Genomic DNA, 22,312 nt, shown 5'->3' on the forward strand with positions numbered 1-22,312 from the left:
CGTAATTTCCTCAAAGAGCCAGTAATGTTTTTGAACCGTCGGATTTGGAACCGGGAAAACACAGTGGAAGTGAATCGCGGCTGTCCACCGTTCACCTGTAGATATTATAAATAGAGAGAGGGGAGCGAGAAATCCCTGTTCATTTCACAAAATTTTTTCTTCGCAAATTCGTTTAGAGCTCTTCTTCTGAGGTCTCTGAGAGAGAGAGCTGCAGCGGCGAAAAATCCTCTTCAAAGGTAAGCGTTTTCTTTCTCAAAATTCTTTTCTCTTTCTTTTGTTTTTTCTTTCTCTGTGGACTGTTGTTTGTTTTTCGTTGTAATGCAATATTAGTCCCCAAAAAAACTGTTCATTTTTTTTGTTTTAATTTTTCTTTTCGGTTTTCCCCAATTTGCCAATTTCGCCGGCTTTGTATTGTAATTTATTTTCACACATATTCTGCGATTTTATTCTTATGCTATTCAATATGAACCCAAAAAAAAAAAAGAAGAAAAAAAAAGTTCTGTAATTGAAACTTTTTCGGAGTAAAATTTGAAGGAATTGGTGTTTGATAAGGAATGGCAATGCATTTTTTTTTGGCAGATGGCACGTACGAAGCAAACTGCTCGAAAGTCCACCGGAGGCAAGGCTCCAAGGAAGCAGCTTGCCACCAAGGTTTAACAAATACCCTATCAATTTTCTTTTTTGATATATATATTTTTTTTCTGGCATTTTATTGATTTTGTTTTTTCTTTATTACTGTAGGCTGCTCGCAAGTCAGCCCCAACTACTGGAGGCGTGAAAAAGCCCCACAGATACCGACCTGGAACAGTTGCCCTCCGGTATTTGAATTATGACCCAACTCAACTTTTTTTTTTTTTTTTTGGTTTTGATTTTGAAAGTGGTTTTTGGCTTCTGGGTGTTTTCTGAAAAAAAAAAAAAAAAAAAAAAAAAAAGAAAGAAGGAAAATTGAAGGGAAATTTATGAACCATTGTGATGCAGAGAAATCCGCAAGTACCAGAAGAGCACTGAGCTCCTCATCAGGAAGCTACCATTCCAGAGGCTGGTTCGTGAAATTGCGCAGGACTTCAAGACAGATCTTCGGTTCCAGAGCCACGCGGTGTTGGCTTTGCAGGAGGCAGCGGAGGCTTACCTTGTTGGATTGTTTGAAGACACCAATCTCTGCGCTATCCATGCCAAGCGCGTTACCATCATGCCTAAGGATATCCAGCTTGCCAGGAGAATCCGGGGTGAGAGGGCTTAAAGAAAATATAGAAAAACCAGACGGGGGAGTTTGATTTTGTGGAAATGGGTTTTCTTATTGGTTTGTGTACCTTTTGGAACATATCAGTGTCATTTGAATCTTGAATTTGATATTGGATTGATAAATGTTTTTGTTTGGAGTTAAAAACTATCAACTTACTACTGTGGTTTGTGCTAAGTGTCCGATATTTCTGTTGGGAAATTTTCATGATTTGGGTGTAGTTTTTGAATTTATGAACTGCTTTGTGCAATTGGGCTTGAACAATTATGGTGTTGCCTGGAACTAGACTAATCAATGTAGACATGAGAATGTAATTCAACTGCGCAGCAACTAATGCACAATTAACACATCAAACCTTAAAAATTTGTCCACAATAATATGAGGTGATTAATCTTGACATGATCTTTTGTGGTAGTAATTATGATATTAAAAGGGTAATTAATGAGCAATCATACAGGTATTGATATTAGGATAGGCAATCTTTCAACAAAGGGAGTTTCTGACGTCCAAAAGAAGAAAGAAAACAGCAGATTTTCATTTTTTATAACTTGATGGAATGTAAAAGTAAAATTTTATCTCTTCATTTAGTGCCATATTGAATGGAAAACTTTCAGTTTAGTCCACTACTAATATCTCTTCATTAAATGGAGAAAAAAAAATTGCAGTGACTCTCCAGGTGGTTCCATTCCTTCTTACTTCATATGAACCAATATAGTATGTCTACTCTTGGTTAAATTAAAAGAAATAATGATGGAAAAAGCTGACTCCACTGGGGATTGAGCTGATTCGAGAAATATAATTGGTCATAGACTCATACATAGACGCCCGATGTCAGCTTTAATTAAATGAAATAACGCCCCTCTTCGGCCAACACTGCGTTTGTTTTGGTAGACTCCTTATCCCACATCGATAAGCTAGTGGACGTAGAGAAGCCCATTACACTATAAAAGTGAAGCCCTGTCGACCGAACAAAAAAAATAAAATATATATATATATATATATACATCTATATATTTACTGGTAAGTTAACTCACAATATATATATATATATATATTTTGATAAATAAAATTCACCAAAAATATATTTTCTGTTAAGGTGATGCAGTCGGCAGACACATAATGAGATTGGGTTTTAAAATGTCCTAGCCTGGTGTTATACTCTACTAATAAAAGTTAGTTTAGCAATCAATAAACCTTGATAACATTTATTAAACAATTTTTGAGTCCGGTTAGTGATTATCCTCCCATACCATATACAAAAAACCCTGTATTCCTTTTTTCTTTTATTTTGTTCAGTGGGAAACGCAAAACCAAAACAGAAACTAAAGGAGGCACGGCTTAATTTACTTTTCTAACCAAGGCCAATAAGAATTGAAAAAAATCTATCAAGAAGTAATGCATATTTTTATTTTGTAGGTACACAATTCACCAAAGGTAAATGATTATCTAAAGGGTCTCAGTCAATAAACCGTAACCGTTGTTGTACGATACGGGAAAGAAATACCAAAGGAAAAGAGCCTCACAGATGTCAAACATTATGAGCAACAAATCTTCTGTATTAGGAGACAAGCCAAAATTTCTTATTAACTCGTTGTCTTAAATAGGATATTCCCTGAGAGTTCGATTCTCATCAAAGAAATTTATCTGAGTGAGCAAACAATATCAACGCTTCAAACAGAGACCAGCTACAGAGGCCCTGGAAAGGTTCCATTCTCCCTTTGTTCATTCCATCTCTCCACCTGGCAACCACGAGAAATACAACAATTAGCATAAAAGGAAAATACCATCAAAGTTAACAGTCCAAGAGTATAAATTTAGGCAGATTTAAACAAAGCTGTTATAAGATCATTATAGTGTTGCAATCAGATTCGTCCATGAGTCCATGACATAGTAACTTTTCTCTCTCCCCAAGTTTTATCTCAATTTTTGGTTTGCCATCCATGGGGGGGGGGAGGGGGAAGGTTCAGCCAATACCTAAAGCTGGAGATCAAGGCCAAGCAGAGAGGAGATATCTAAGCCTGACTAGCCTCTTAACATTTCTACCACTGCAAATGGCTAGCATATTTTGTCTTCAGCCCTACCCACCCTCTCTCTCTCTCCCTCTTAAGTACCAAACATGTGTCGAGAGAGAGAGAGAGAGAGAGAGAGCCCAATAACCAGGGCCGAAAATTAAAGCTAGGGCCTTACTGGAGAGATCTAGAAACCTAATCGACCTGTAAAATTCTCATAGCCAAGTTGCGGTAAATATCATCATCAACTGTGATTCAGTGACTGTCACTAAGATATTTCCGTTATATTCATTGTGTAAACCCTTGCGTGCAATTTGTAGTAGGCATTCCCCTAACTTGGATTATATAGTTAGGCATGAATGGACGGTGAACAACAATGTCCATCATATAACCATCTAACATCTGAACAAAATTATTATTACCAAATTATGACAGTAGTAAAATACTAAAGATACTAACCCATTCACCAGGGCAAAGAGAACGATAATATTTTGCAAACTTCTCACACTCTGGAGCTCCTTCTCCCTTCGCAGCTACGCACCTGAATACAATTAAAATAATCAAAATATAATTTGTTAGAATGTAGGACTGAGCTATTATCTTAAGTACAGATAATGTACAAACTACAAACCGACCAAAAAAAAAAAAACTCACAGCAGACTTACCGATGATATTCTACATAACGTGTAAAGCAATGCCTAGTTTGATTTGTTGTAGGGAAACGGAAATCTGCTGGTGCTGTCTCAAGCTGGACAACAAATATATACATAAGCGAACAAATGTAGACATACAAAGATGAAAATGACAAGCACATTATCCAAGTTATATCACATGCCAACAAAATAAACTGCCAATAAAGTCATAGTCAGACCAACCTTAACTTCAGGTGTTTCTTCTTCCACTTCTTGTTCACCTGAGTTTTCAGTATTTTCACTGCTTTCCTCAGGAGCTGCTTCAGTGCTGTTTTCAGCAGCACCAGTATTGTCTTCAGTGCTCTCTTCACCAACAGCAGTAGGAGTGGATCCACTGCTTTCTTCACTAGCAACAGCAGCAGCTGCAGCTGGTGTTTCCTCAGCTTTGTCAGCAACTACTTCTTTAGAAGCTGCATTCTCTGGGTTTTGAACCTCTTTCACTTCTTCAGGTTTTATACCTACATTTGCTTTTTCTTCATTTCCCTTCAAGTGGTATTGCTGCAATGGAGAGTAATAGGTAAACATTTCCACCACCATAAGCATATGCATAATAGATATTATGAAGTGCGCCAAAAGATGAGTCCAATGAAGGAAAATTCTTTTAGCATCCTCCAGAGTTGATATGATAAAAACATCAGTGACATAGAGACACATAGTTGACAACAATCAGGGAATTCATATTCACACTGAAAATGGAATTTTATAGGCCTGAAAATTTGTATCATAGCGGCAGCTTTGGTGTTTAGAAATTTAGGTTTGCCCACAAGCTGCAATTCCAAAAAACACTTAAAGGATGGTGAGGTAATGTTTAAATTCAGTTAAAAAAGGCAATAGGTGACCAAATTGCATCAATCCAGCTTAATGCTACCTTCTATGTTCCTGAACATGGAACCTTTTTTTTTTTTTTTTTCTTTTTCTTTTTTCCAACCAATGATGAGAACGAATGAATAACGTAAGAAGATTTACTTGTTCATATCAGAATATGGCACAAGCATGTCTGCTAATTCAATTGAAGCATAGATATCCTAAATCAAACAATTCATTATCTTCAAACCGTGTCAACTCTCAAAAGCAGCAACTTCAGATAGGTTTCCTATTAGGTGATTTTATTCCTGTTAAAGACCCTGAAACGAACTGTTAACGAGCATAATAACTTAAAGTGGTTCACGCTTGACTCAGTAGGTTCTTTTCTTTATCTTTCATCTTACAGTATATACATATATATATATATATATATATATTTTTTTTTTTGGGTGGAACTGCAATCAATGACTTGATAAAATCTTCCATAATTTGATGCAAATACAAAAAATGATTGAAAAACTGATCGCCCTGCAATAACACCGAATACACACACTGCTAGCAAGTCCTAATTACGTCTCAATCTATAAGAAACAATTTTGATTATTTCATTTCATTTCATTTCTAGCACCAGCACGTTAATTAAGAAGTCAAGTTAAAAGGTAAAAACCATTTCATCGAGGTGGAAATAAAAACCTATAATTCTAGACAATTAGCATATGCGGCCCAAAGTATTAGTAAGATTTATACATAACAAAATATAAACAAATAAAAAGGGAAGTTTCATTAGGCAGCGAGGCGACAAACAAGTTTATTTCATGGTCAACCACGGCTACACTGTCACTTCCTTTCTCCCAGTAGAAAATTAAACTCTCGATTTCATAACTCCAAAACAATTACATTCGAATCAAAGCCCCTCTATAAAAAATTTTAAAAAAATAAAAACAAAAAGAGAAAGCATGTATTTTCGATATAAACAGCAACCGATCTAGCTCAAATCGAAGCTCAAGAAAACAGAAAACGGAGATAATTTGTTTGATACAGCATTAAAATTTGCTTAACCAAAAAGACCCAAAAAAATAAAAAATAAAAAATAAAAAATGAAAAATGGGAATATGGATCGAAGTTAAACTGCGAGCTCTGCTATGAAATTAAATAAGCGGCATTTTGGATTTGGATGCATAGAGCAGATGAAGAAAATAGTACCTCGGATAGGGTTAGGGTTTTGTCGCCTTGGGCTTCCGCCATTTGATGAGCACCGCGATCTGGTCAGCTTTTTTTCGTTTTGTCTTTTATCTTCTTCTTTTTTTTTCTTTTTCTTTTTTTGGGTTAGGCGGCCAAAGCAGAAACAGGGCAGGAAGAGAGAGAGAGAGGCAATGGTTTGTGTTAGGTCATGGTTAAAGGAGGATTCTTTTACTTAGTTACTGTGGTGGTCAAGTATGGTAAAAAAAATATATTATATATATATATATATATGAGATTGATACGGAGGACCCAAGTCCACCCATCCATGATGAGCCACGTGTCCTTTTCTAGTTTCAAGTTAATTCGGAGAGCTGGGAATGTTGACTTTAGAGGAAGCCACTGGGTGCTTCCACACATTGATATGAAGTTATCCAACGGTCGAGCGAGCGTGGAATCAGTGCAGGACAGCCCATCAATACCTTATTTGGGCCTGACAATTTGATTGGGCCTTTGGCTAATTACACTAGTGTAAATTTGATTTTTCTTTCGTAATAAAAAACAAAATTTTATTTTTATTTTTTGAACAAATTTTCTTAATATCCTTTTTTTATTTACATTCATAACTATTTTTCATGTCGGGGGGCGGGGATTTGGTCATTGCCCGATTAATTTTAACCATTGGGCTTGCCCCATAAAGACTTTTTAATAATAAAATTAAAAGACAATTTTTTTTTCTCTTTTTTTATTTTCTTGAGTCTATAAAAGACAAATTTTTTTCGATTTTTTTCGATTTTTCTTTATTTTCTTGAGTCTATATAAACTAAATATGTGTATCAAAAATTTGAAAGATGATTTTCTTTTTTTGAAATTTAAATCACATTCAACCTTCATTTAGCAAAAACTTGTTAATTACCTTATACAAATTGCATCAACAATAATTCATAATCAGAATTTAGAAATAGCAAATGAATCCAATAGCCTCTTTTGGAGAAAAAACTTTTAATGGATTTTGTTATTCTATTTCTTGATGGATGGTGCAAATAGAACCTTCTTTCTTTTTTTTCTTTTTTTTTTCCTTATGAAACATTTAATGTCTGCTTCGAAAAGCAATGTAACAAACATCTATGGGATGTCCACTTGCAACGTAAACAAATTCATTGAATTATGATGAATTTGCATTAACCATACAATAAAAATGAAAAAGGTTAACGATTAATCAAGCAAGCTACTCATCCATCCATATGATACAACGGAGGCTCTTTCCTTGAAGGAGTAAATCGAAAGCTTTGTTGATTTCTTTGAAGCTCACCTTATGTGATATGAAGCTATCCAAATTAAGTTCCTGAAACTCAACCAAACACCATGCTTTACTTCCTATAAAATTAATTAATCAGAAGCTAAATTAATTAGGTTCATAAATTAGTGGGATTTAGTTAGTAAAAGTAGTGCAAATTTACGTGCCTTGTTTAGGTATTTGGTGACGAGGAGAGGAATATCAGTTTTTGGTTTGAGACCTCCAAACAACGAGCCAGTCACAGTTCTGCCTCTTAGAATGTCGAATGACTTCAAAGTTAGCGGCGTTCCAAGCATCTCCACTCCTAGTATCACCGTCTTGCCCCACCCCTGAAAAATAGATCAAATCAAATCACACAACTAATTTCTTATAGCGATGATAAGAAAAAAGATTCAAAGGTTCTCTTTTTTTATTTTTTTCTTTTTGGGGTGTGTGTGTGTGTGTGTAAGAGACAGAGAGAGAGAGAGAGAGAGAGAGAGAGAGAGAGAGAAAAGAGAACCTCTCGGCAAGAATTAAAAGCCTCTTGCATTAAGGATGCCAAGCCAATGCACTCAAAGCAATAGTCAGCCCCTCCATCAGTTAAATCCCTTATCGTCTGCTTATCATAATCAACTAATTACCTATAAAGTTTTAAGCATCTTGATATTGGTGTACTATTAAACAAATGGATGAGCCTATGTTGGATTTGAAATCAATCATTTTTAAGGAGGATCCAACAAAAATTTGTAAAATCTTTTTATTATATAACGGGATTTAGTCTAAAATGTGAATCTAACCAAATAAATAAAGCTTGAAAAATGAATATTTGATAGATTTGATATTAGATGGTCGATACAAATGGATTGCTGTTTCTTTTAAAAATTACAATTTTTGACAAAAATAATTATATCATTGGATTAAAAAAAATTTTAGACAAGAGATAATAAAGTAAATTCATTTTTCAAAATGGAAAAAAATGATGATAAGTGTATTATTCAATGTATAGATGGGTTTATGTTGGATCCCAAATTGATTTTTTCAAAAAAAAAAAAAACCCAACAGAAATCTGTTTATCATCAAGCAGAGATATGGTGCCCATTGTAAGTGAGGTAATATATCAAATACATTACATGCAATGGACACGCCCAGCAGAAACTTTTAATATACAAAAGAACCAACCTCGCTAACTGGCTTTTCACCGATGGTGGCAGGGTTAACAAAATCAGTCACTCCAAATTCTTTTGCTGCACGTAAAAAAGGGAAACGGGATTGTAGTCAGCAAAAGAAATTATTTGTCAAATTAAGAAGGACTTCAAAAGTTTGAAATTTTGAAGACACGCAGCTGATCAGCCTCACCAATCTCAAACTTTTCAGGATTTAAATCGATCCCAATGATCTTTGAAGCTCCACGTAACTTCGCTCCCTCTGCAACCTGATATCATTTTTGTAATTTCCTAAAGTTGATCAAATTGCATATATCCTCTCTGCATCTACTAAAGTAGTTTTGTTTAATATAAAGCAAATAAATATGCACGCATTGATATAACAATTTATTTTATGGTGCACCATTGTGCATTATATGTATAATTTGTCGAATATTAAAAATTAAAATTCAACATCTTTATTTATTCGGAGAGCACCTTATTTTTTCAAAATTCAACATACTAGAAGACGGTAATTAAACGGTCAAACAAGGAAAAAAAAAATGAGCGAGAAATAGAAAATTAAAATTTTGATCCTATAAAGTCAAGGTTAGGAGTCGAAGATTATTTTTCAAAGGGGAAGCGGACAAAAGCGTCCAACACAGAGACAAAACAGGGCCAGTTGTTGGGTTGAAATAATCAGGATGCATGGTCCACTGAATAAACAATACGGAGCATACCGCGAGTCCAACAGAGCCGAGTCCAAAGATAGCGACGGTGGATCCTTCTTCCACCTCTGCTACCTTCCAAGCTGCTCCAATCCCTGAAATCAGGCCACTTGCCAATGAAACAGTAGAAAAAATTGAAAAAGTACTTTCTATTTACATGTCAAATGTGCTCAATTTCTTTTCTTTTGCAGAAATTTAATTCATCTTTATTTTTATTTTGGTTCTTTGGATCATCAACAGAAAAAAATTGAAACAGTAGTTTTTATTTTTATGTCTGATGCCTGACATATTTTCTAGACATCAATATATTTGGATACTCCAGAAAGCCCAAAAAAAGGAAAAAATAATACTTATTAGTACTTTCAGCTTTATACATTGAAAATGCAAATATTTAGCTCCTAAGTCAGATAACGGTGATTCTTACTAGTTAAAATCCTTTAATGCTTATTAATTGAATATAATTTATTTAGAAATAGTAATTAGTATAGAATATACAGTTAACATATTATCTAATCTATCAATATATTTATTAAAAATATATATATATATATATATATATTATTCAATTAGTTAACATGTTAATAGAATTTAAAAATTGATGAACAAACCATGATAAATACTATTAAATATAAATCAATCCAATAATAATGCCTGTATTTTTTAATAGAAATGTCAATAGAGCAGACAAAGACAGATAGAGGCCTGACCAAGGATAAAAAGTTTTTATTCTTTTACTGTGATATAAGCAAAAAGAGGAAAGCTGATACATACCTGTGGATATGCCACAACTGAGCAAGCAGGCCTTATCAACAGGGACTTGTGGGCTAATCCTCACCACATGGGCAACATCCACCACAGTAAACTCCGAGAAGCTCGAGACGTAGAGAAAATGGTGCAGAACTTCCCCATTCATGTCCCTGAATCTGCTGGTTCCGTCTCTAGGCATATCGATGGCTAACTTCTTGTTAAATACAGAGCAAGCATTGCTCTTCGTGGATTGGCAATCTCTGCATTCTTTACAATTGGGTAAAAACACCGGCACCACTTTGTCTCCTTCTTCTACTTCTTCCACATGCTTTCCAACACTTTCAACCACACTACAAATATATATATATATATAATAACAAAACAAAAATTACAAATTAATTACCCTTAAAGCTGAGTAATATATTAATATTTATTACGTACCCAACAGCTTCATGACCGAAAATCCTTGGAAAAACTGCAATGGGTCCCTGGAGAAATAGAATTAATGGTGAACCCTGTTTTAGAAATTTTTTTTTTTTTTTAAATTTATAGATTACTATTAATTGAGAGTAGAGATCATGAACATGCATGGTGGTGGTGCTTATTACCGTATTCAATTTCCAGAAGGTAACATCTGTGTGACAGAGAGATGTGCAGATGATTTTGATCCGGACCTCCCAAGCTTTAGGTGGGTCTACTTGTATTTCCTCTATAACTAGTGGGTCTCCAGGATTTCTGCAAATTGCAGCTGAAAACAGTCACCAAGAAACCAAAAGATTCAGTATCTATATGTAAAATGATCGAATCGACTAGGACAAAGAAGAACAAAAATATGAAAATATGTAAATATATATATATATATATATATAGGAACCTTTGCATCTTATAACTTTTCCTGCAGTTTCCGAGCTGGTTCTTCCGATCTCCATTAATAAAACCGATAAATATCTCGGATCAAATTTTTCTTGCAGCGTTTCAAGAATATTTGTTTGCTTGCTTTGACTCCGTGTTCTTGATCCCACAACTCTTCAAATGGACACAACGTGTTATATGTAGGACAAAATTAGTAATATATATATATATATATTATTTTTTTTTGTATACTAGTCGCGGCCATTGAATTTGTACGTGTTTGATTTAGAACTTAAGAGATAGAATCATGGAGCTAGCAAAGACAATTAAACTCAATCTCGTGGACCATGCCGAAGGGGTTCTAATTTGATGTTGATATGTATTACATTAATATCCAAGTTGCTAAGAGTAGTTATAACTTATAACATACGAGTCATAAGACTTTTATGAATGTAGAATTGATATTGCACGTCTAAAATCTTTATTTACATATAAAAAAAGGAAAACAGATATTATTACTTTTATGAAATAATTAATAGTGGCTGCCAAATACCAGTGATGATCAAATAGCTACCAAACTATCAGTCCAGATGGTAACCTAAATTTAGATTTCATTAGGCTTTTGTTAGGGACAAAAATTTTCTTTGCAAAACCATAAAGAAATATGTTTCAATGAATTCCTGGAGCTGAAGAGTCATTGTCTGTCATCATGACAAGCTCTTTGACAAAGACACACAAAAATAAATAAATAAATAAATAAATAGAGATAATGTGATAACGTGATGGCACCAACATTTCAACTTATGAGCTGAATTAAAACTTCATAAAAATAAATAAATAAATAAATAATATAAAAAACAAACTACGAGCTGTCTGTATCTGTGTACCATAAAAATATTAGCATACTTAATTTGAGCTTATATATATATACAATCCTTTTGATTCCAATCTTTTTTTTTTCTTCTTTATGAAAAAATCCATTTGCCAGAAGAAGTAACGAAGCGCATGATTTATTACATGTCAAATAACAATTTTTAAAAAATATATATATTTAAAAAAAAAAAATAAGTTTTACTTAAATTTATATGTATTTAATATCTCGCGTTTTTGTTTTATTATTGAGGATTTAACAATTTAAACTCAAGTTATTGTCGGAGAAAAAGGTGATTTTTACGAATTTAAATAACCAAACTGATTATGATGCTCCTAGTGTTTAAAATTGGTTTGTTTGGGTCAAAGACACAATGTTTTTATTTAATTGATTTTTGGTTAAAAAAGAATGCAGAAGATAACAATTTTTAAAGTGACGTCTTCTATGTCTCTTATAATATTTAATATTTCCCTATAGCACAGTGAGCATGCACATTAAATCTAACCTAGATATTAGTGCATAATAAACTTACCCAATAAAATAGCTTATTTCTTTTCACATGCATCACAGGGCATCCTAATCTATGACCCCCTAGATATAAATCTAACAAATATATTTATGATTTAAATAGCATCAACAAATGAAAATTTCTAATTTAAACCTAAGCAAGTCCAAAAAGCAAAGGTAAAATATTCAGTAAAAGAACAAAAGAAGCAACATAAAGTAAACAAGGAACCATATATGGTTGAAAGGTACTTATATAAATTAGACATCTTTTAACATGATTATTGGTACTCAGAGAACAAAAAAAAAAAAAAAGTATGGATTTTCTTTTTTTGGTGATCTTAAAAAAAAAAAAAAAACACACATGATTGTGGATTTTTTGGGGGGTCAGATTTATCTGTTTTGCACAATCTATAATTGGACCAGAATGAGGGTCACAATTTAGAAGCTTGCCATTTCAAGTTTAATGGGCTTCAAAGTTCACATGCCAAAAAGCCCATTGGGTTTTAAATGATAATTTACCTCGCTTTCGACTACGTGAAACTACCCGAAAAATCTAAATACTTTTACCATTTCAAAATAAATAAATAAAAAATTTAACAATTTTTTTCTTCTAAACTTTCTAAAATAAAGCATTTGGGGGGGACTCCGTTTCAATTTTAATTCCAAGCTGTAAGTTACAAAATTAAGCTCAAGACAAACAATTATGGACAGAGGCAATTCATCTTGCTTTTGACAAAGAGACAACAGATTTTTGGTACAAGAAAACTATTGTTCATGTTAACAAATAACGTGAGGCTCTCATTAGTATTTCTATATGGTAATTTTTAAAATTACCCTCTATATTTTGCCCCCTCCTTCTTCTTTTTTTTTTTTTTTTTTTTTCCTTTCTTGTAAGAAGCATCTCTATTTCATAAAATTGGAATATAATTCTTATTTTTTATTTTTATTCTAATTTAATTTATATGTTAGATTGTTGTTCTCAAAATGACACTTCTAATTTTTTATTTCTTTAAGGATAGAAACAACTTGTTTACTATTTTATTCTTATGGAAAAAAAATATATATATATATATTTGTAAATGGGTAACTCGTCTGTTCCTCAGAAAAAAGATATGGTTCAGCATCCTTGGCACATAGCAAACCCCAACCTTATAAGTTAAGCCAACCATTACATTAATCTCACCTTTTTTAATATATCTACCCTACTAACTTGTTATGAAAGACCTGGTTGAATTAGTTATAGGTTGTAATCGATTATATTTTAATTAAATATGAAAAATACATCATATGATTGATACAATTAGATAATAGTCCGTGGGTTGCACAAATTTCACATATGCATTATTTAATATTACGTATGGTTAAGGGTCTTTCTTAAAAAAAAAAAAAAAAACAAATAGTGAGTTAGACTCGTTCTGAAACATTAAAATAAAGAAATTAACACCATGACTTATGGCAGAGAGAGCCAATACCCATCCACAACCATAAGCATAAATTATTATATGTGATAAAAGTTACGTATAGTTCAACATAAAAAACTAATTAATTAACGAAAATCTTATCCCCCACAAATAAAAAATTACTAAGAAATGTTTTAATTTTGTTGCAGTGGTATATCATGAAATTATTGGGAAGTTGTGAGGTACAAAACTTTAGTGAGGTTCAAGGGCCCGTGAAAGGATTGTGTACCACCAAGAGAAAACGACTTTCTACCCTCACCGCCCACTGTCCAAACCAGCCTCTAAAACCAGTAGTCAAACATGAAAACGCCACCCAATTTCTTTTATTTAAAAAGAAAACAATTAATTATATACAAAAAAATTAAGAATATATAATTCAACGGCCACCTAACTATTCACATCATCAGCATCACAATCACACAGAATGACTTCAAAATTACCCAACTTCTTATATAAATAGATATATATATATATATTTTTTTTCTTTTTTTTCCTTTGATTTTGTGTCTATTTTTAAAATCAATGTGAAGCAAAAAAATGTTATTATTATACCTCCTTTTAATGTCAAAGCCCTTGATATTTTTGCAAAAGAGATTTGAAGGAATTGTGGCGTTTAACAAAATGTCCTTGCATTTCCGTTTTATTCAGGAAAATTAAAATTAAAACTATTTTTTAAACAAACACATATACAAAAGGTTTAGTCATATGAATCAAGATTGATTCATCATGACTGCGGAGAAGTATAAAAAAACATCGAGAGTGATTTTCATAGTGTTAATCAAATCATTGTACGATCACCTAATTAAATAATAGATGCTTATCACTCACTGATTTTGGGTTCCAAATTAAAAGAAACTTGATGCATTCATACTGAAAACGAAATCCAATTGTGCTAGTAGAAACGACAAAAACAAATAAAGAAAATTACCAAAAAACAAAAAAAAAAAAAAAAGAAATAAAGGAAGAAGAAAAAGTTCCACAGGCAGTAAAACAAGAAAACACAGCAGAGTGGGAAGTGTACTCGAGTGTAAATTTATAGTCCCTTTGAAAGATTAGACAATCTCCCACCTCATAATTGGTTCAATCACACTTTTTTTTTTTTTTTTTTCCCGTACAATAATTTGAATCATACTATAATCGGTGCTAACGGGCAACAAAATCTCCTCAGCTCAATTTTTTTTTTTTTTTTTTTTAAACACATCACCACAGTTTTTTTTTTTTTTTTTTGACTAAAATAGTTGCCTAAGAAAATTTTTTCCTGTTAGCCTTCTTTCTTGTAAAACTTTTTAAGAACACTGTTTAATATCGTGAATTTTGCCCTGTAGCTTAGTTTAAAATAATAGGCACAAATGCCTTTCTAAGTAAACTGTTGATTGAAGTACAAGGATTGATATTACATCAATATCAAACTGTTTTTGCCATCTATGTAGTCAAATAAATGCTAGATTCATGTATATATATATATACATATATAAAGACAGAAATTAGCATTAGTCAATTTAGACTTGAGTTTTCCCTTCAGTTTTCCCTTCAAAGTGATGTTTTTTTCCACCAAAAAAAGTAAAAGGGTTTACATTTTCGTATTAAGTTAGAAGAGAATCCCGATCTACAGGCTATTGTTTACTAGGGGGTAAAAAACAATAGCAAAAAGAAAGACATTTGAAAACATAGGAAGCAAAGGTGATACACACTAGAGGAAGAAAAATTTTCCAAGAAGAGGACAAGTTTAGAAACTGGGTTGGAACATAAATGATAAAGTGTTATCTCTAACTGACAATCCAATAAGTTTGACGCAAATTTTTATATGTGTTTACCTGTTATCGATTTCTGATACAGAATCAGAAAAATTTGGGAATTTTCAGGCAGATGTGGTGGTGGGCATAGAAGGAAATTTGAGACATGAAACCCCTTTAAGCTTTTGCAGTCTTTGCCCGGTTTAAAGAGTAAAGGAGGAGTGAATGACCCACTTACTTGAATTTCTTTTTTGTTTTTGGTAACGTTTTGGCTTTAGTCTTCAAGTGTAACGGCAATTTGACCACTTTAGAAAATTCCAAGAGAGACAATCATTTCGGGGACTGATGAGTTGGAAATAACCAACATCATTAAATAGATTTACACAGTACAACACCAATATTTAAAAGTAATTTGATGATTTTCCCAATTAAAAATATGCGTTTTGGATATTGTTTCCCAATAATATTTAGCCAAAGAATTTAGATCATCCCAGATTTTACATCCCAAAATTATCACCTACATGATGACTCAGACCTGACAAAGCACATTTACATGAAAATCTTTTAAAGAAAGATGATATCAACGATAGATTGAGATGGAACCCTTTCTGGGTCCCTGACCAACCCCACAAATGGCTCTAAATAGTGACTGGTTTTTTTTTTTTTTTTTACTTTTTTATTTTTTGGGTCTGAGCGGAAACACAATACAGAATCTCTGTATGATATTATAATGTCAGTTTTCTTGTCTTTTGACCAGCAACAGTGGAAGGACTGAGACTGAGCGACTGAGTTTGAAACTCGGGCTGTGAAATTCAGCAAAAAGAGGCCGAGGCTGAGGCTGAGGCTGAGTCTGAGTCTGATTGAGTGAGATTAGAAGATGAGAAATAATAGATGAAAAAAAGATGGGTGTAAAACATAAAAGATAGGGAGGGTGACAGGGATGCTTGCCTTCATTTACGGGTCAAGTGTCTTTTTACTTCTTTTAAGCCAAAGCCAAAGCCAAAGCCAAAGCCAAAGAAAGGCCAAAGGAGACACAGACATATTCCTTCTTTTTACATCTTTTTAATATTTATTTAGTTTTCTTTTTAATTTATATTTTTTCCCCAAATTCTCTCTCTGGAAAATACTGGTATTTTAAGACTTATTTTTTGGGGACCATATCTCAAACCTGGGAAAATCAATTTTTCTATGAACTTGTTTATCTGTCCCTACTCGCCGACTGCCACAACCAGGAGATTTATCCCCACAAAGCACAAAACACACAAACACAAAGACGTAAGAGATTATAGCTTGGTTGCTATATAGAGATAGAGAGTAAGATTTTAAGATCTAGAGAGAGAAACAGAGAGGTGAGTCTGTGGTGTGTGTGTGTGTGTGTGAGAGAGATAGAGAGAGAGAGAGTGTTGTGGTAGTATCGGGATAATAATAATATGGATAAAAGCTGTCAATCCTCTGGAGAGTCTAGTAGTATCACAACCAGCAGTAACAGTAGCACCAGTGGCAGAGATCACTACCTGAACCTGAAGCACCTCAACAAGCTTTCTCATAAGATCTCCAAACCCATCATCAAAAAACCAACAGCCTTTGATCCTTCCTCTCTTACCCATCAGAATCAGAATCAGACTAATTTCAATCCTCAACAGCAGCCTTTGCAGCCGCAGCCCAATCCGCCTTTGCAGCCGCAAGCCCAGCCCCAGCCGCCTCCGGCTGCGGCGGCGGCTTCGACACAAACCCAGCAACAGAATCTGCAAGCTCAGCAGCAGCATCAACCGCCGGTCTACAACATCAATAAGAATGATTTTCGGGATGTTGTTCAGAAGCTCACGGGGTCGCCGGCGCATGAGCGTTTCTCTACGCCGCCGCCTATTCATCCACCTAAGCCGCCGAGCTCTCGTCTACATCGTATAAGACCTCCTCCCCTTGAGCATGTTAGCAATCGTCCTCCTCCGCTGCTGAACAACGCCGTCCCGCCTCAACAGCCACCACCCACCAATGGAGACCCTAATAACCCTATCCCCACCACCTCCCACTTTGGCGGTATCGGTCGGCCGGTGGCTCCTCTATCGCCTCTGCCGCCGTTACCGACGGTCCACGCGGCGGCCGAGTCGCCTGTCTCGGCCTACCTGCGGTACCTCCAGAACTCGGTCTCGGCCGCCGATCCCAATCACAAGCAATTCTCGGGATTCTCACCTTTAGCCCCTTTGGTGTCGCCTCGATGGAGTAATCTGGCCCCACATCAGCCGCTTGCTCCTATGCCGCCGCCGCAGCAGCATGGGGTACACCCTTCGGCTCCGCCGCCGGCGCCGGCAATGATACCGTCACAGTCACAGCTTCCGATGCCGTCGTCGCCGCTCCCATTCGGGTGCTTGAATTCTCCGAGGTCGCCAAGGTACCCGTTGCTTTCACCAAGTCTTCTACTTTCTCCTTCGTCGGGTCAATTAGGTTTCCCTCAGCTCCCCCTCTCGCCGACTGTGCCTTTGCCAAGCCCTAGATGGAGAGGTTTCTGATTAACTTTTGGGGTAAGTAAACGCTTTTTAGTTGACGTCGTTGTTTCAGGATTTAGGGTTTAGTTCTTCATGACTTTGTACATTTGGGGGTGGGGATTTTGATTCTATTGCCAGTGGTTGAAGTTGAAAATTGCTCAACTACTGGCTTAACTAGGTGTTTGTTATGTGTAAATGGTATATCAGAGGACATATGAGAAAGACACAGAAAAGTAAAGAGGAAGGAAAAAAAAAAAAAAAAAAAAAAAAAAAAGAAACCCTAGATTTGTTGCTCTTGTTGGATTACATATGGGTTAAACAGAAGCTGGAAAAAAGCTATAGATAGAATCTGTGGTGGGAAGGATGATGTTGTTCTTTTTTCTTTTTTCTTTTTTCTTTTTTTCTTTTTTTTTTTTAAATTTTTTATCAGCTATTTTACTTTTGTGAAATTTCTATGCACTTAAATATATACATATGGTTTTTTCTGATTCCATTCTGTGAACGTATCGTCCTTATTAGTTTTGTTAGCCAATTTTTTATCTGACAAGAACAAAGGATGCCAATTTTGGTCAGATTAGCAATTTGAGTAGTTAGTGTAAGATGCTTCAATTGTAGTAACATTCGCTACCAAGCAAAATTTTTTTAAAAAATAAAATAAAATAGATAAATAAAACAGACTTTGTTTGGGGATTTGAAATTACTAAATATGACCCAACTTCCCAAGTGGGTATGGCCATGTTGAGCACGGTGGTTACTAATAATTGCCTTTTCTTCTGGGGAATTCAAAGGGTGGGCTATTCCTTTGACATTATGTGAATGTATAGGAAAGGTACTTTTATTTGAGCTTTGATTGCTTATTTCATTCGAACAGTGTGTATTCACATGTCTGCCAGGATATTTTGATTTAAATAATTACGCTTTGATTTGAATATAAAAATTGCAAGTACATCCTTATTGCAATTGAAATAATTATTATTGTTGGAACTTCTGGCTCTGTAAGATATTTGGTCCGCTGATGATTGATCAATCATTTGTATATGTAGTAACTAAAATTATATATAGTTGCTTGCAAGTCATTTGTGGTCAGAAATTTTAATAATATTGATATCCTTGCTTTAGGAAAACATGTCTGCAAATCCATCTAGTACCGTTGTTGGTTCAATGAAGTTCTGATCTATATTCTTGTGGAAATGGGGAATGGCTTACTCTTCCTACGAGCTCAAAATTTGTGGCATATGAAGGCTCTTTTGTTGTTCAAGGTGTTAAGCTAGAAAATGCAAATTAGCCTTAGGCGGGTGTAGCCTTTATTGTGATTGCTAATTAGGTTTCCTGAAGACTTGGGAATCTAGTAAACGGACCGTTCTAGTTGGACAAACAAAAGTCATATTCAACTTGAAGGAAATAGTCTTTTTGAAGCTCCCTACTTAGAGGAGAGGAGAGGGAAGAATCAGCATATACTATTATTGTTATTCCTTTTTGTTCGTATGCTCTTTCAGTTTCCTAGTTGATTTTTGCTTCTGTGACCTAAGTATAGAGAAAAATGCCCACACAATTTATTACACCACCTGTAGTATCTGATTTCTCTAACGTAGACTAGGGTTTCTACCTAATATTTATGCTAATTGTACTGTGCATCTGGTGAATGATGATTCATTCAGTCCACCAGAATAAGATATTTCAATTGGTACCTATAAATTTCATCATGATAAAATCTGCACCACTTATTTTTGGGGCCTGAATTCCTGGACTTGGTTGGGTGCTGAAACCCACCAGCCAGACTTTTGAGTTTTATTTATCTTGATAACTATTTGAATTTGAGTCTACAAATATGCTTGGTGCCTATAATCTTTTAAGGATGATAACACAGTAGAGCTGATCTGGTTCTCAGTCTAAATTTTTAACAATGTTATACCTTCGAATCTGGAGTTCTTTATTCAACTTCATGTGTTTAATTTTAACTTTTACCACTAGATTTCCCCAGATATCTTCGAAAAGTTTAGTTGATGCACCTGATCTAAATCTCATCTGAATTTTCAACGATGTTTATACCTTCGAATCCCATGGTATCATCAATCCATTTTTCTAAACTAGGTTTTGTATTGGTTTTTCCCCTCTGGAGTTCTTTATTCAACTTCATGTGTTTACTTGTATTTTAACTGTTACTATACTATATATTCCCTCTGTATCTTATAATAGTAGAGCCGATGCAAATGTTGAGTTTTTATGGGAGTTATTTGATTAGTGTTCCTTGATATGGAGCGTTCTGTATTTCTTAGGTTTACTTCCCCTCCTTGCTCTGTATTCCAATGGATAAAGCAGTTTGAGCTATTTGTATTCGAACTGTGACCCAAGTCTGAGCCGCTAGGTGAAGGCTGACTTTAAGAGAGGTAAAATGTAAATTTAACCTTTCGATATATGTCAACTTGACTGCTCTTCTAATTTGGTAGTTCAAACGATCATATTTCTTGCTCATAATTTACTTATAAACTGTTCTCTGCGGAAAATAAAAAGTTACCTATGAACTGTGAAAATGAATGACATTTTAACTGCTAAAAAGCAGATGCTGCTGTGTATGATAACTGTTATGGAGAAAGAAAGAGAAACCGTGTAAGGAAACAAGATCTTGTCTTGTCCAAGTATGATTGAAGCTTATTACTCATGGTTGGTGTTTTGTACATTTCGAAGCTAGAAAATGAGAACTGACACTGTAAAAGTCCCTACATGTGCGTGAATACCATTCATTTAGATTACTATATTTGAAGAATTTCTTCAAATATTCTAGCTGGACATATTCCGTTCACCCTTTTCTTCGTAACAGACCTTTATGTATATTCTGATATAAATTCTTGTGTGGATTCCTTGAATTGATATGTTTATATGCGCATTTCCTATAATTAGCACAGAGCTTGAAGAATAAAAATCACCACCACATGTTTTCCTTTGGTTGCGGAAACTGTCTTTAAAAATTGCCTTGGTGTCTCTGTTAGATCACATTTATGCCGTCGGTGTGAATTACTGATCAGGACGAAAATGTCATATTAAGCAAACGTGCAGTGTGGGACCATCAAATTTGACTGGGATGGGATAGCAATGAGGTTTGACTAGATATGGTTGAAACAACTGTGATATCATCATTCTCGTCGTCTTTTACGCCTCAAGGGTCATGAATTTTTATGGACAGTCCGTTCAGGAAACAAATGGGTCTCACTCGGTTCTTTTGGTCCTTAAGACTTTTTTCATATTAGCCCTGTCTAGTTGCTGAACCACATTCGTACAGCCTAAAATAATTTATTCCTTCTTTTAAAGTGTGTAGTGGAGGGATCGTGATCCTACAAAACATTCGAAGCTTATCCAAATAATCTCTCTTTTGTTTTATAATTTTTTTTTTATTTTAAAGAAAAAAGGTCTTTTTCAGAAAAAAGGAAAATGAAAAAAGAGCAACCATGTTTCCAGTGACTCACCCGGATGCATCCTAAATAGATGAACACCATACTGATTTCCATTAAGCATTAGAAACTCGTATTGCCATATTCCTTTTTAGTTCATACACCAAATAGAACTGAAGTAAAAGTCTTCAATCAAGTTTTCATATTATTTTCTTTAGCAAAGGTTTGAATATCCTAATCTCAATACTAAATAATAATAATAATAAATCGTTGAGCTTATTCATCTTTAATCATTTTAGAAAGGAATAGGAAATTGTTAAAGAAACTTATATATATATATATATATATATATATATATATAAACTTCATAATTTTATAAGAATGCACGCTGTGTTTATATTTAGTTCAAATCAAGAACGTCATATTTTCAAGTCCCAACTATAAATAGAATATAAAGAAAATAAAAGAGTAATTACATTTTTAGTACTTAATATCCCATTATTTAATTTGTATTATTTTAGACAACAACATTTAGCATCCACTAAAACTTATCTAAGCTGTTTATACCAGAAAAATGCATTTTTGTGCTATATTTGGGCAAAGCTTTCAAACATCAAGTTCACTAGTATACTTTTTCAGCAAAAAAGAAAAAAGAAAAAAAAAAAAAACAGTTCACTAGCATACTTAGAAATCAAAAACAAGTTGGTTAGTAAACTTTTCCCAGGACGTGTACTTCAAAGCAACCTTTTGACAACACGGAACGTGGGTAGTGAACCCCTTTGATTTGAACAAAGGTTAAACTGTATTATTTTTCGTTTTTGCTCTGAAAATGTAGTTAAAAAGATCGTTGCATATCGTCTTGCATTTACTAATTACATTGAAAAAAAAATAATTCCCAAAATAAATGACAGAAAATTAAAGTCACCACATCCTAGCATTAACAATCACAAGAAAAATGTCATGCATTCCCGTGGATCTTCAGAAAAAGTTGACCAAGACAGGTCACAGCCATCAAAGGGCTACACTACACATCACGGTCTAACAAAATATTTCTTTTTCTATATAATTTTCAACCTTTTCCAATTTGCTGCAAATTTTCATGTAAGTTTCAAATTATTTGGTCGATTATCAATTTTTTACTTTCTATTTTCTCTTTGCTGAAAAAGAAGAAACGTTCATCAAACGCCACACAAAGGGTTAGAA

At 34.2% G+C, this 22,312-nt stretch overlaps 4 protein-coding genes across 6 annotated transcripts; 2 read left to right on the forward strand and 2 right to left on the reverse strand.

Moving 5' to 3' along the window:
- The first annotated feature begins 96 nt into the window (after positions 1 to 96).
- LOC107420752 (histone H3.3) lies at positions 97 to 1,417 on the forward strand. Its single transcript, XM_016029789.4, has 4 exons — positions 97 to 236; positions 580 to 651; positions 742 to 818; positions 979 to 1,417. Exons 2-4 carry the CDS (start codon positions 580 to 582, stop codon positions 1,238 to 1,240), a joined length of 411 nt encoding a protein of 136 aa, XP_015885275.1. The 5' UTR covers positions 97 to 236; the 3' UTR covers positions 1,241 to 1,417.
- A 1,206-nt stretch (positions 1,418 to 2,623) lies between these two features.
- LOC107420769 (cytochrome c oxidase subunit 6b-1) lies at positions 2,624 to 6,090 on the reverse strand. Its single transcript, XM_016029816.4, has 5 exons — positions 5,949 to 6,090; positions 4,125 to 4,439; positions 3,915 to 3,997; positions 3,709 to 3,790; positions 2,624 to 2,979 (listed from the first exon to the last, which is right to left on the reverse strand). The coding sequence occupies exons 1-5, from the start codon at positions 5,988 to 5,990 to the stop codon at positions 2,926 to 2,928; spliced, it is 576 nt and encodes a 191-aa protein (XP_015885302.2). The 5' UTR covers positions 5,991 to 6,090; the 3' UTR covers positions 2,624 to 2,925.
- On the reverse strand, positions 5,957 to 10,911 carry LOC107420743 (alcohol dehydrogenase-like 2). 2 transcript variants are annotated; one of them, XM_016029780.4, is made up of 10 exons: positions 10,692 to 10,906; positions 10,426 to 10,565; positions 10,259 to 10,305; positions 9,842 to 10,167; positions 9,083 to 9,165; positions 8,557 to 8,632; positions 8,380 to 8,444; positions 7,721 to 7,816; positions 7,389 to 7,550; positions 5,957 to 7,269 (listed from the first exon to the last, which is right to left on the reverse strand). In XM_016029780.4, exons 1-10 carry the CDS (start codon positions 10,744 to 10,746, stop codon positions 7,153 to 7,155), a joined length of 1,167 nt encoding a protein of 388 aa, XP_015885266.3. In that variant the 5' UTR covers positions 10,747 to 10,906; the 3' UTR covers positions 5,957 to 7,152. The 2 variants fall into 2 exon arrangements, with proteins under 2 accessions (XP_015885266.3, XP_024930587.1); XM_025074819.3 differs by lacking the exons at positions 5,957 to 7,269; positions 7,389 to 7,550 and having other exon boundaries at positions 7,728 to 7,841; positions 10,692 to 10,911.
- A 4,743-nt stretch (positions 10,912 to 15,654) lies between these two features.
- Positions 15,655 to 20,664, forward strand: LOC107420760 (VQ motif-containing protein 9). 2 transcript variants are annotated; one of them, XR_003056365.3, is made up of 3 exons: positions 15,655 to 17,759; positions 20,000 to 20,110; positions 20,284 to 20,664. XR_003056365.3 is itself a non-coding variant. In XM_016029800.4 (2 exons), the coding sequence occupies exon 1, from the start codon at positions 16,671 to 16,673 to the stop codon at positions 17,745 to 17,747; it is 1,077 nt and encodes a 358-aa protein (XP_015885286.2). In that variant the 5' UTR covers positions 15,656 to 16,670; the 3' UTR covers positions 17,748 to 17,759; positions 18,843 to 19,514. The 2 variants fall into 2 exon arrangements, 1 of the variants encoding a protein (XP_015885286.2); XM_016029800.4 differs by lacking the exons at positions 20,000 to 20,110; positions 20,284 to 20,664 and adding an exon at positions 18,843 to 19,514 and having other exon boundaries at positions 15,656 to 17,759.
- Positions 20,665 to 22,312: the final 1,648 nt, after the last annotated feature.

Source organism: Ziziphus jujuba, chromosome 5 (assembly GCF_031755915.1).
Source record: "Ziziphus jujuba cultivar Dongzao chromosome 5, ASM3175591v1".
NCBI classification, from domain to species: Eukaryota; Viridiplantae; Streptophyta; class Magnoliopsida; order Rosales; family Rhamnaceae; genus Ziziphus; species Ziziphus jujuba.

Excerpts from the sequence above, each read along its gene's own strand:
- LOC107420752 (XM_016029789.4), top strand. The coding sequence starts at position 580 with ATGGCACGTACGAAGCAAACTGCTCGAAAGTCCACCGGAGGCAAGGCT. Across the intron at positions 652-741 it reads GGAAGCAGCTTGCCACCAAG|GCTGCTCGCAAGTCAGCCCC; the intron begins GTTTAACAAATA and ends TTATTACTGTAG. Across the intron at positions 819-978 it reads CCTGGAACAGTTGCCCTCCG|AGAAATCCGCAAGTACCAGA; the intron begins GTATTTGAATTA and ends ATTGTGATGCAG.
- LOC107420769 (XM_016029816.4), bottom strand. The coding sequence starts at position 5,990 with ATGGCGGAAGCCCAAGGCGACAAAACCCTAACCCTATCCGAG. Across the intron at positions 3,998-4,124 it reads AAGAAACACCTGAAGTTAAG|CTTGAGACAGCACCAGCAGA; the intron begins GTTGGTCTGACT and ends TTTGTTGTCCAG. Across the intron at positions 2,980-3,708 it reads CTCTTTGCCCTGGTGAATGG|GTGGAGAGATGGAATGAACA; the intron begins GTTAGTATCTTT and ends CGTGGTTGCCAG.
- LOC107420743 (XM_016029780.4), bottom strand. The coding sequence starts at position 10,746 with ATGGAGATCGGAAGAACCAGCTCGGAAACTGCAGGAAAAGTTATAAGA. Across the intron at positions 10,168-10,258 it reads TTCGGTCATGAAGCTGTTGG|TGTGGTTGAAAGTGTTGGAA; the intron begins GTACGTAATAAA and ends ATATATTTGTAG. Across the intron at positions 7,270-7,388 it reads TCACCAAATACCTAAACAAG|GAACTTAATTTGGATAGCTT; the intron begins GCACGTAAATTT and ends GTTGAGTTTCAG.
- LOC107420760 (XM_016029800.4), top strand. The coding sequence starts at position 16,671 with ATGGATAAAAGCTGTCAATCCTCTGGAGAGTCTAGTAGTATCACAACC.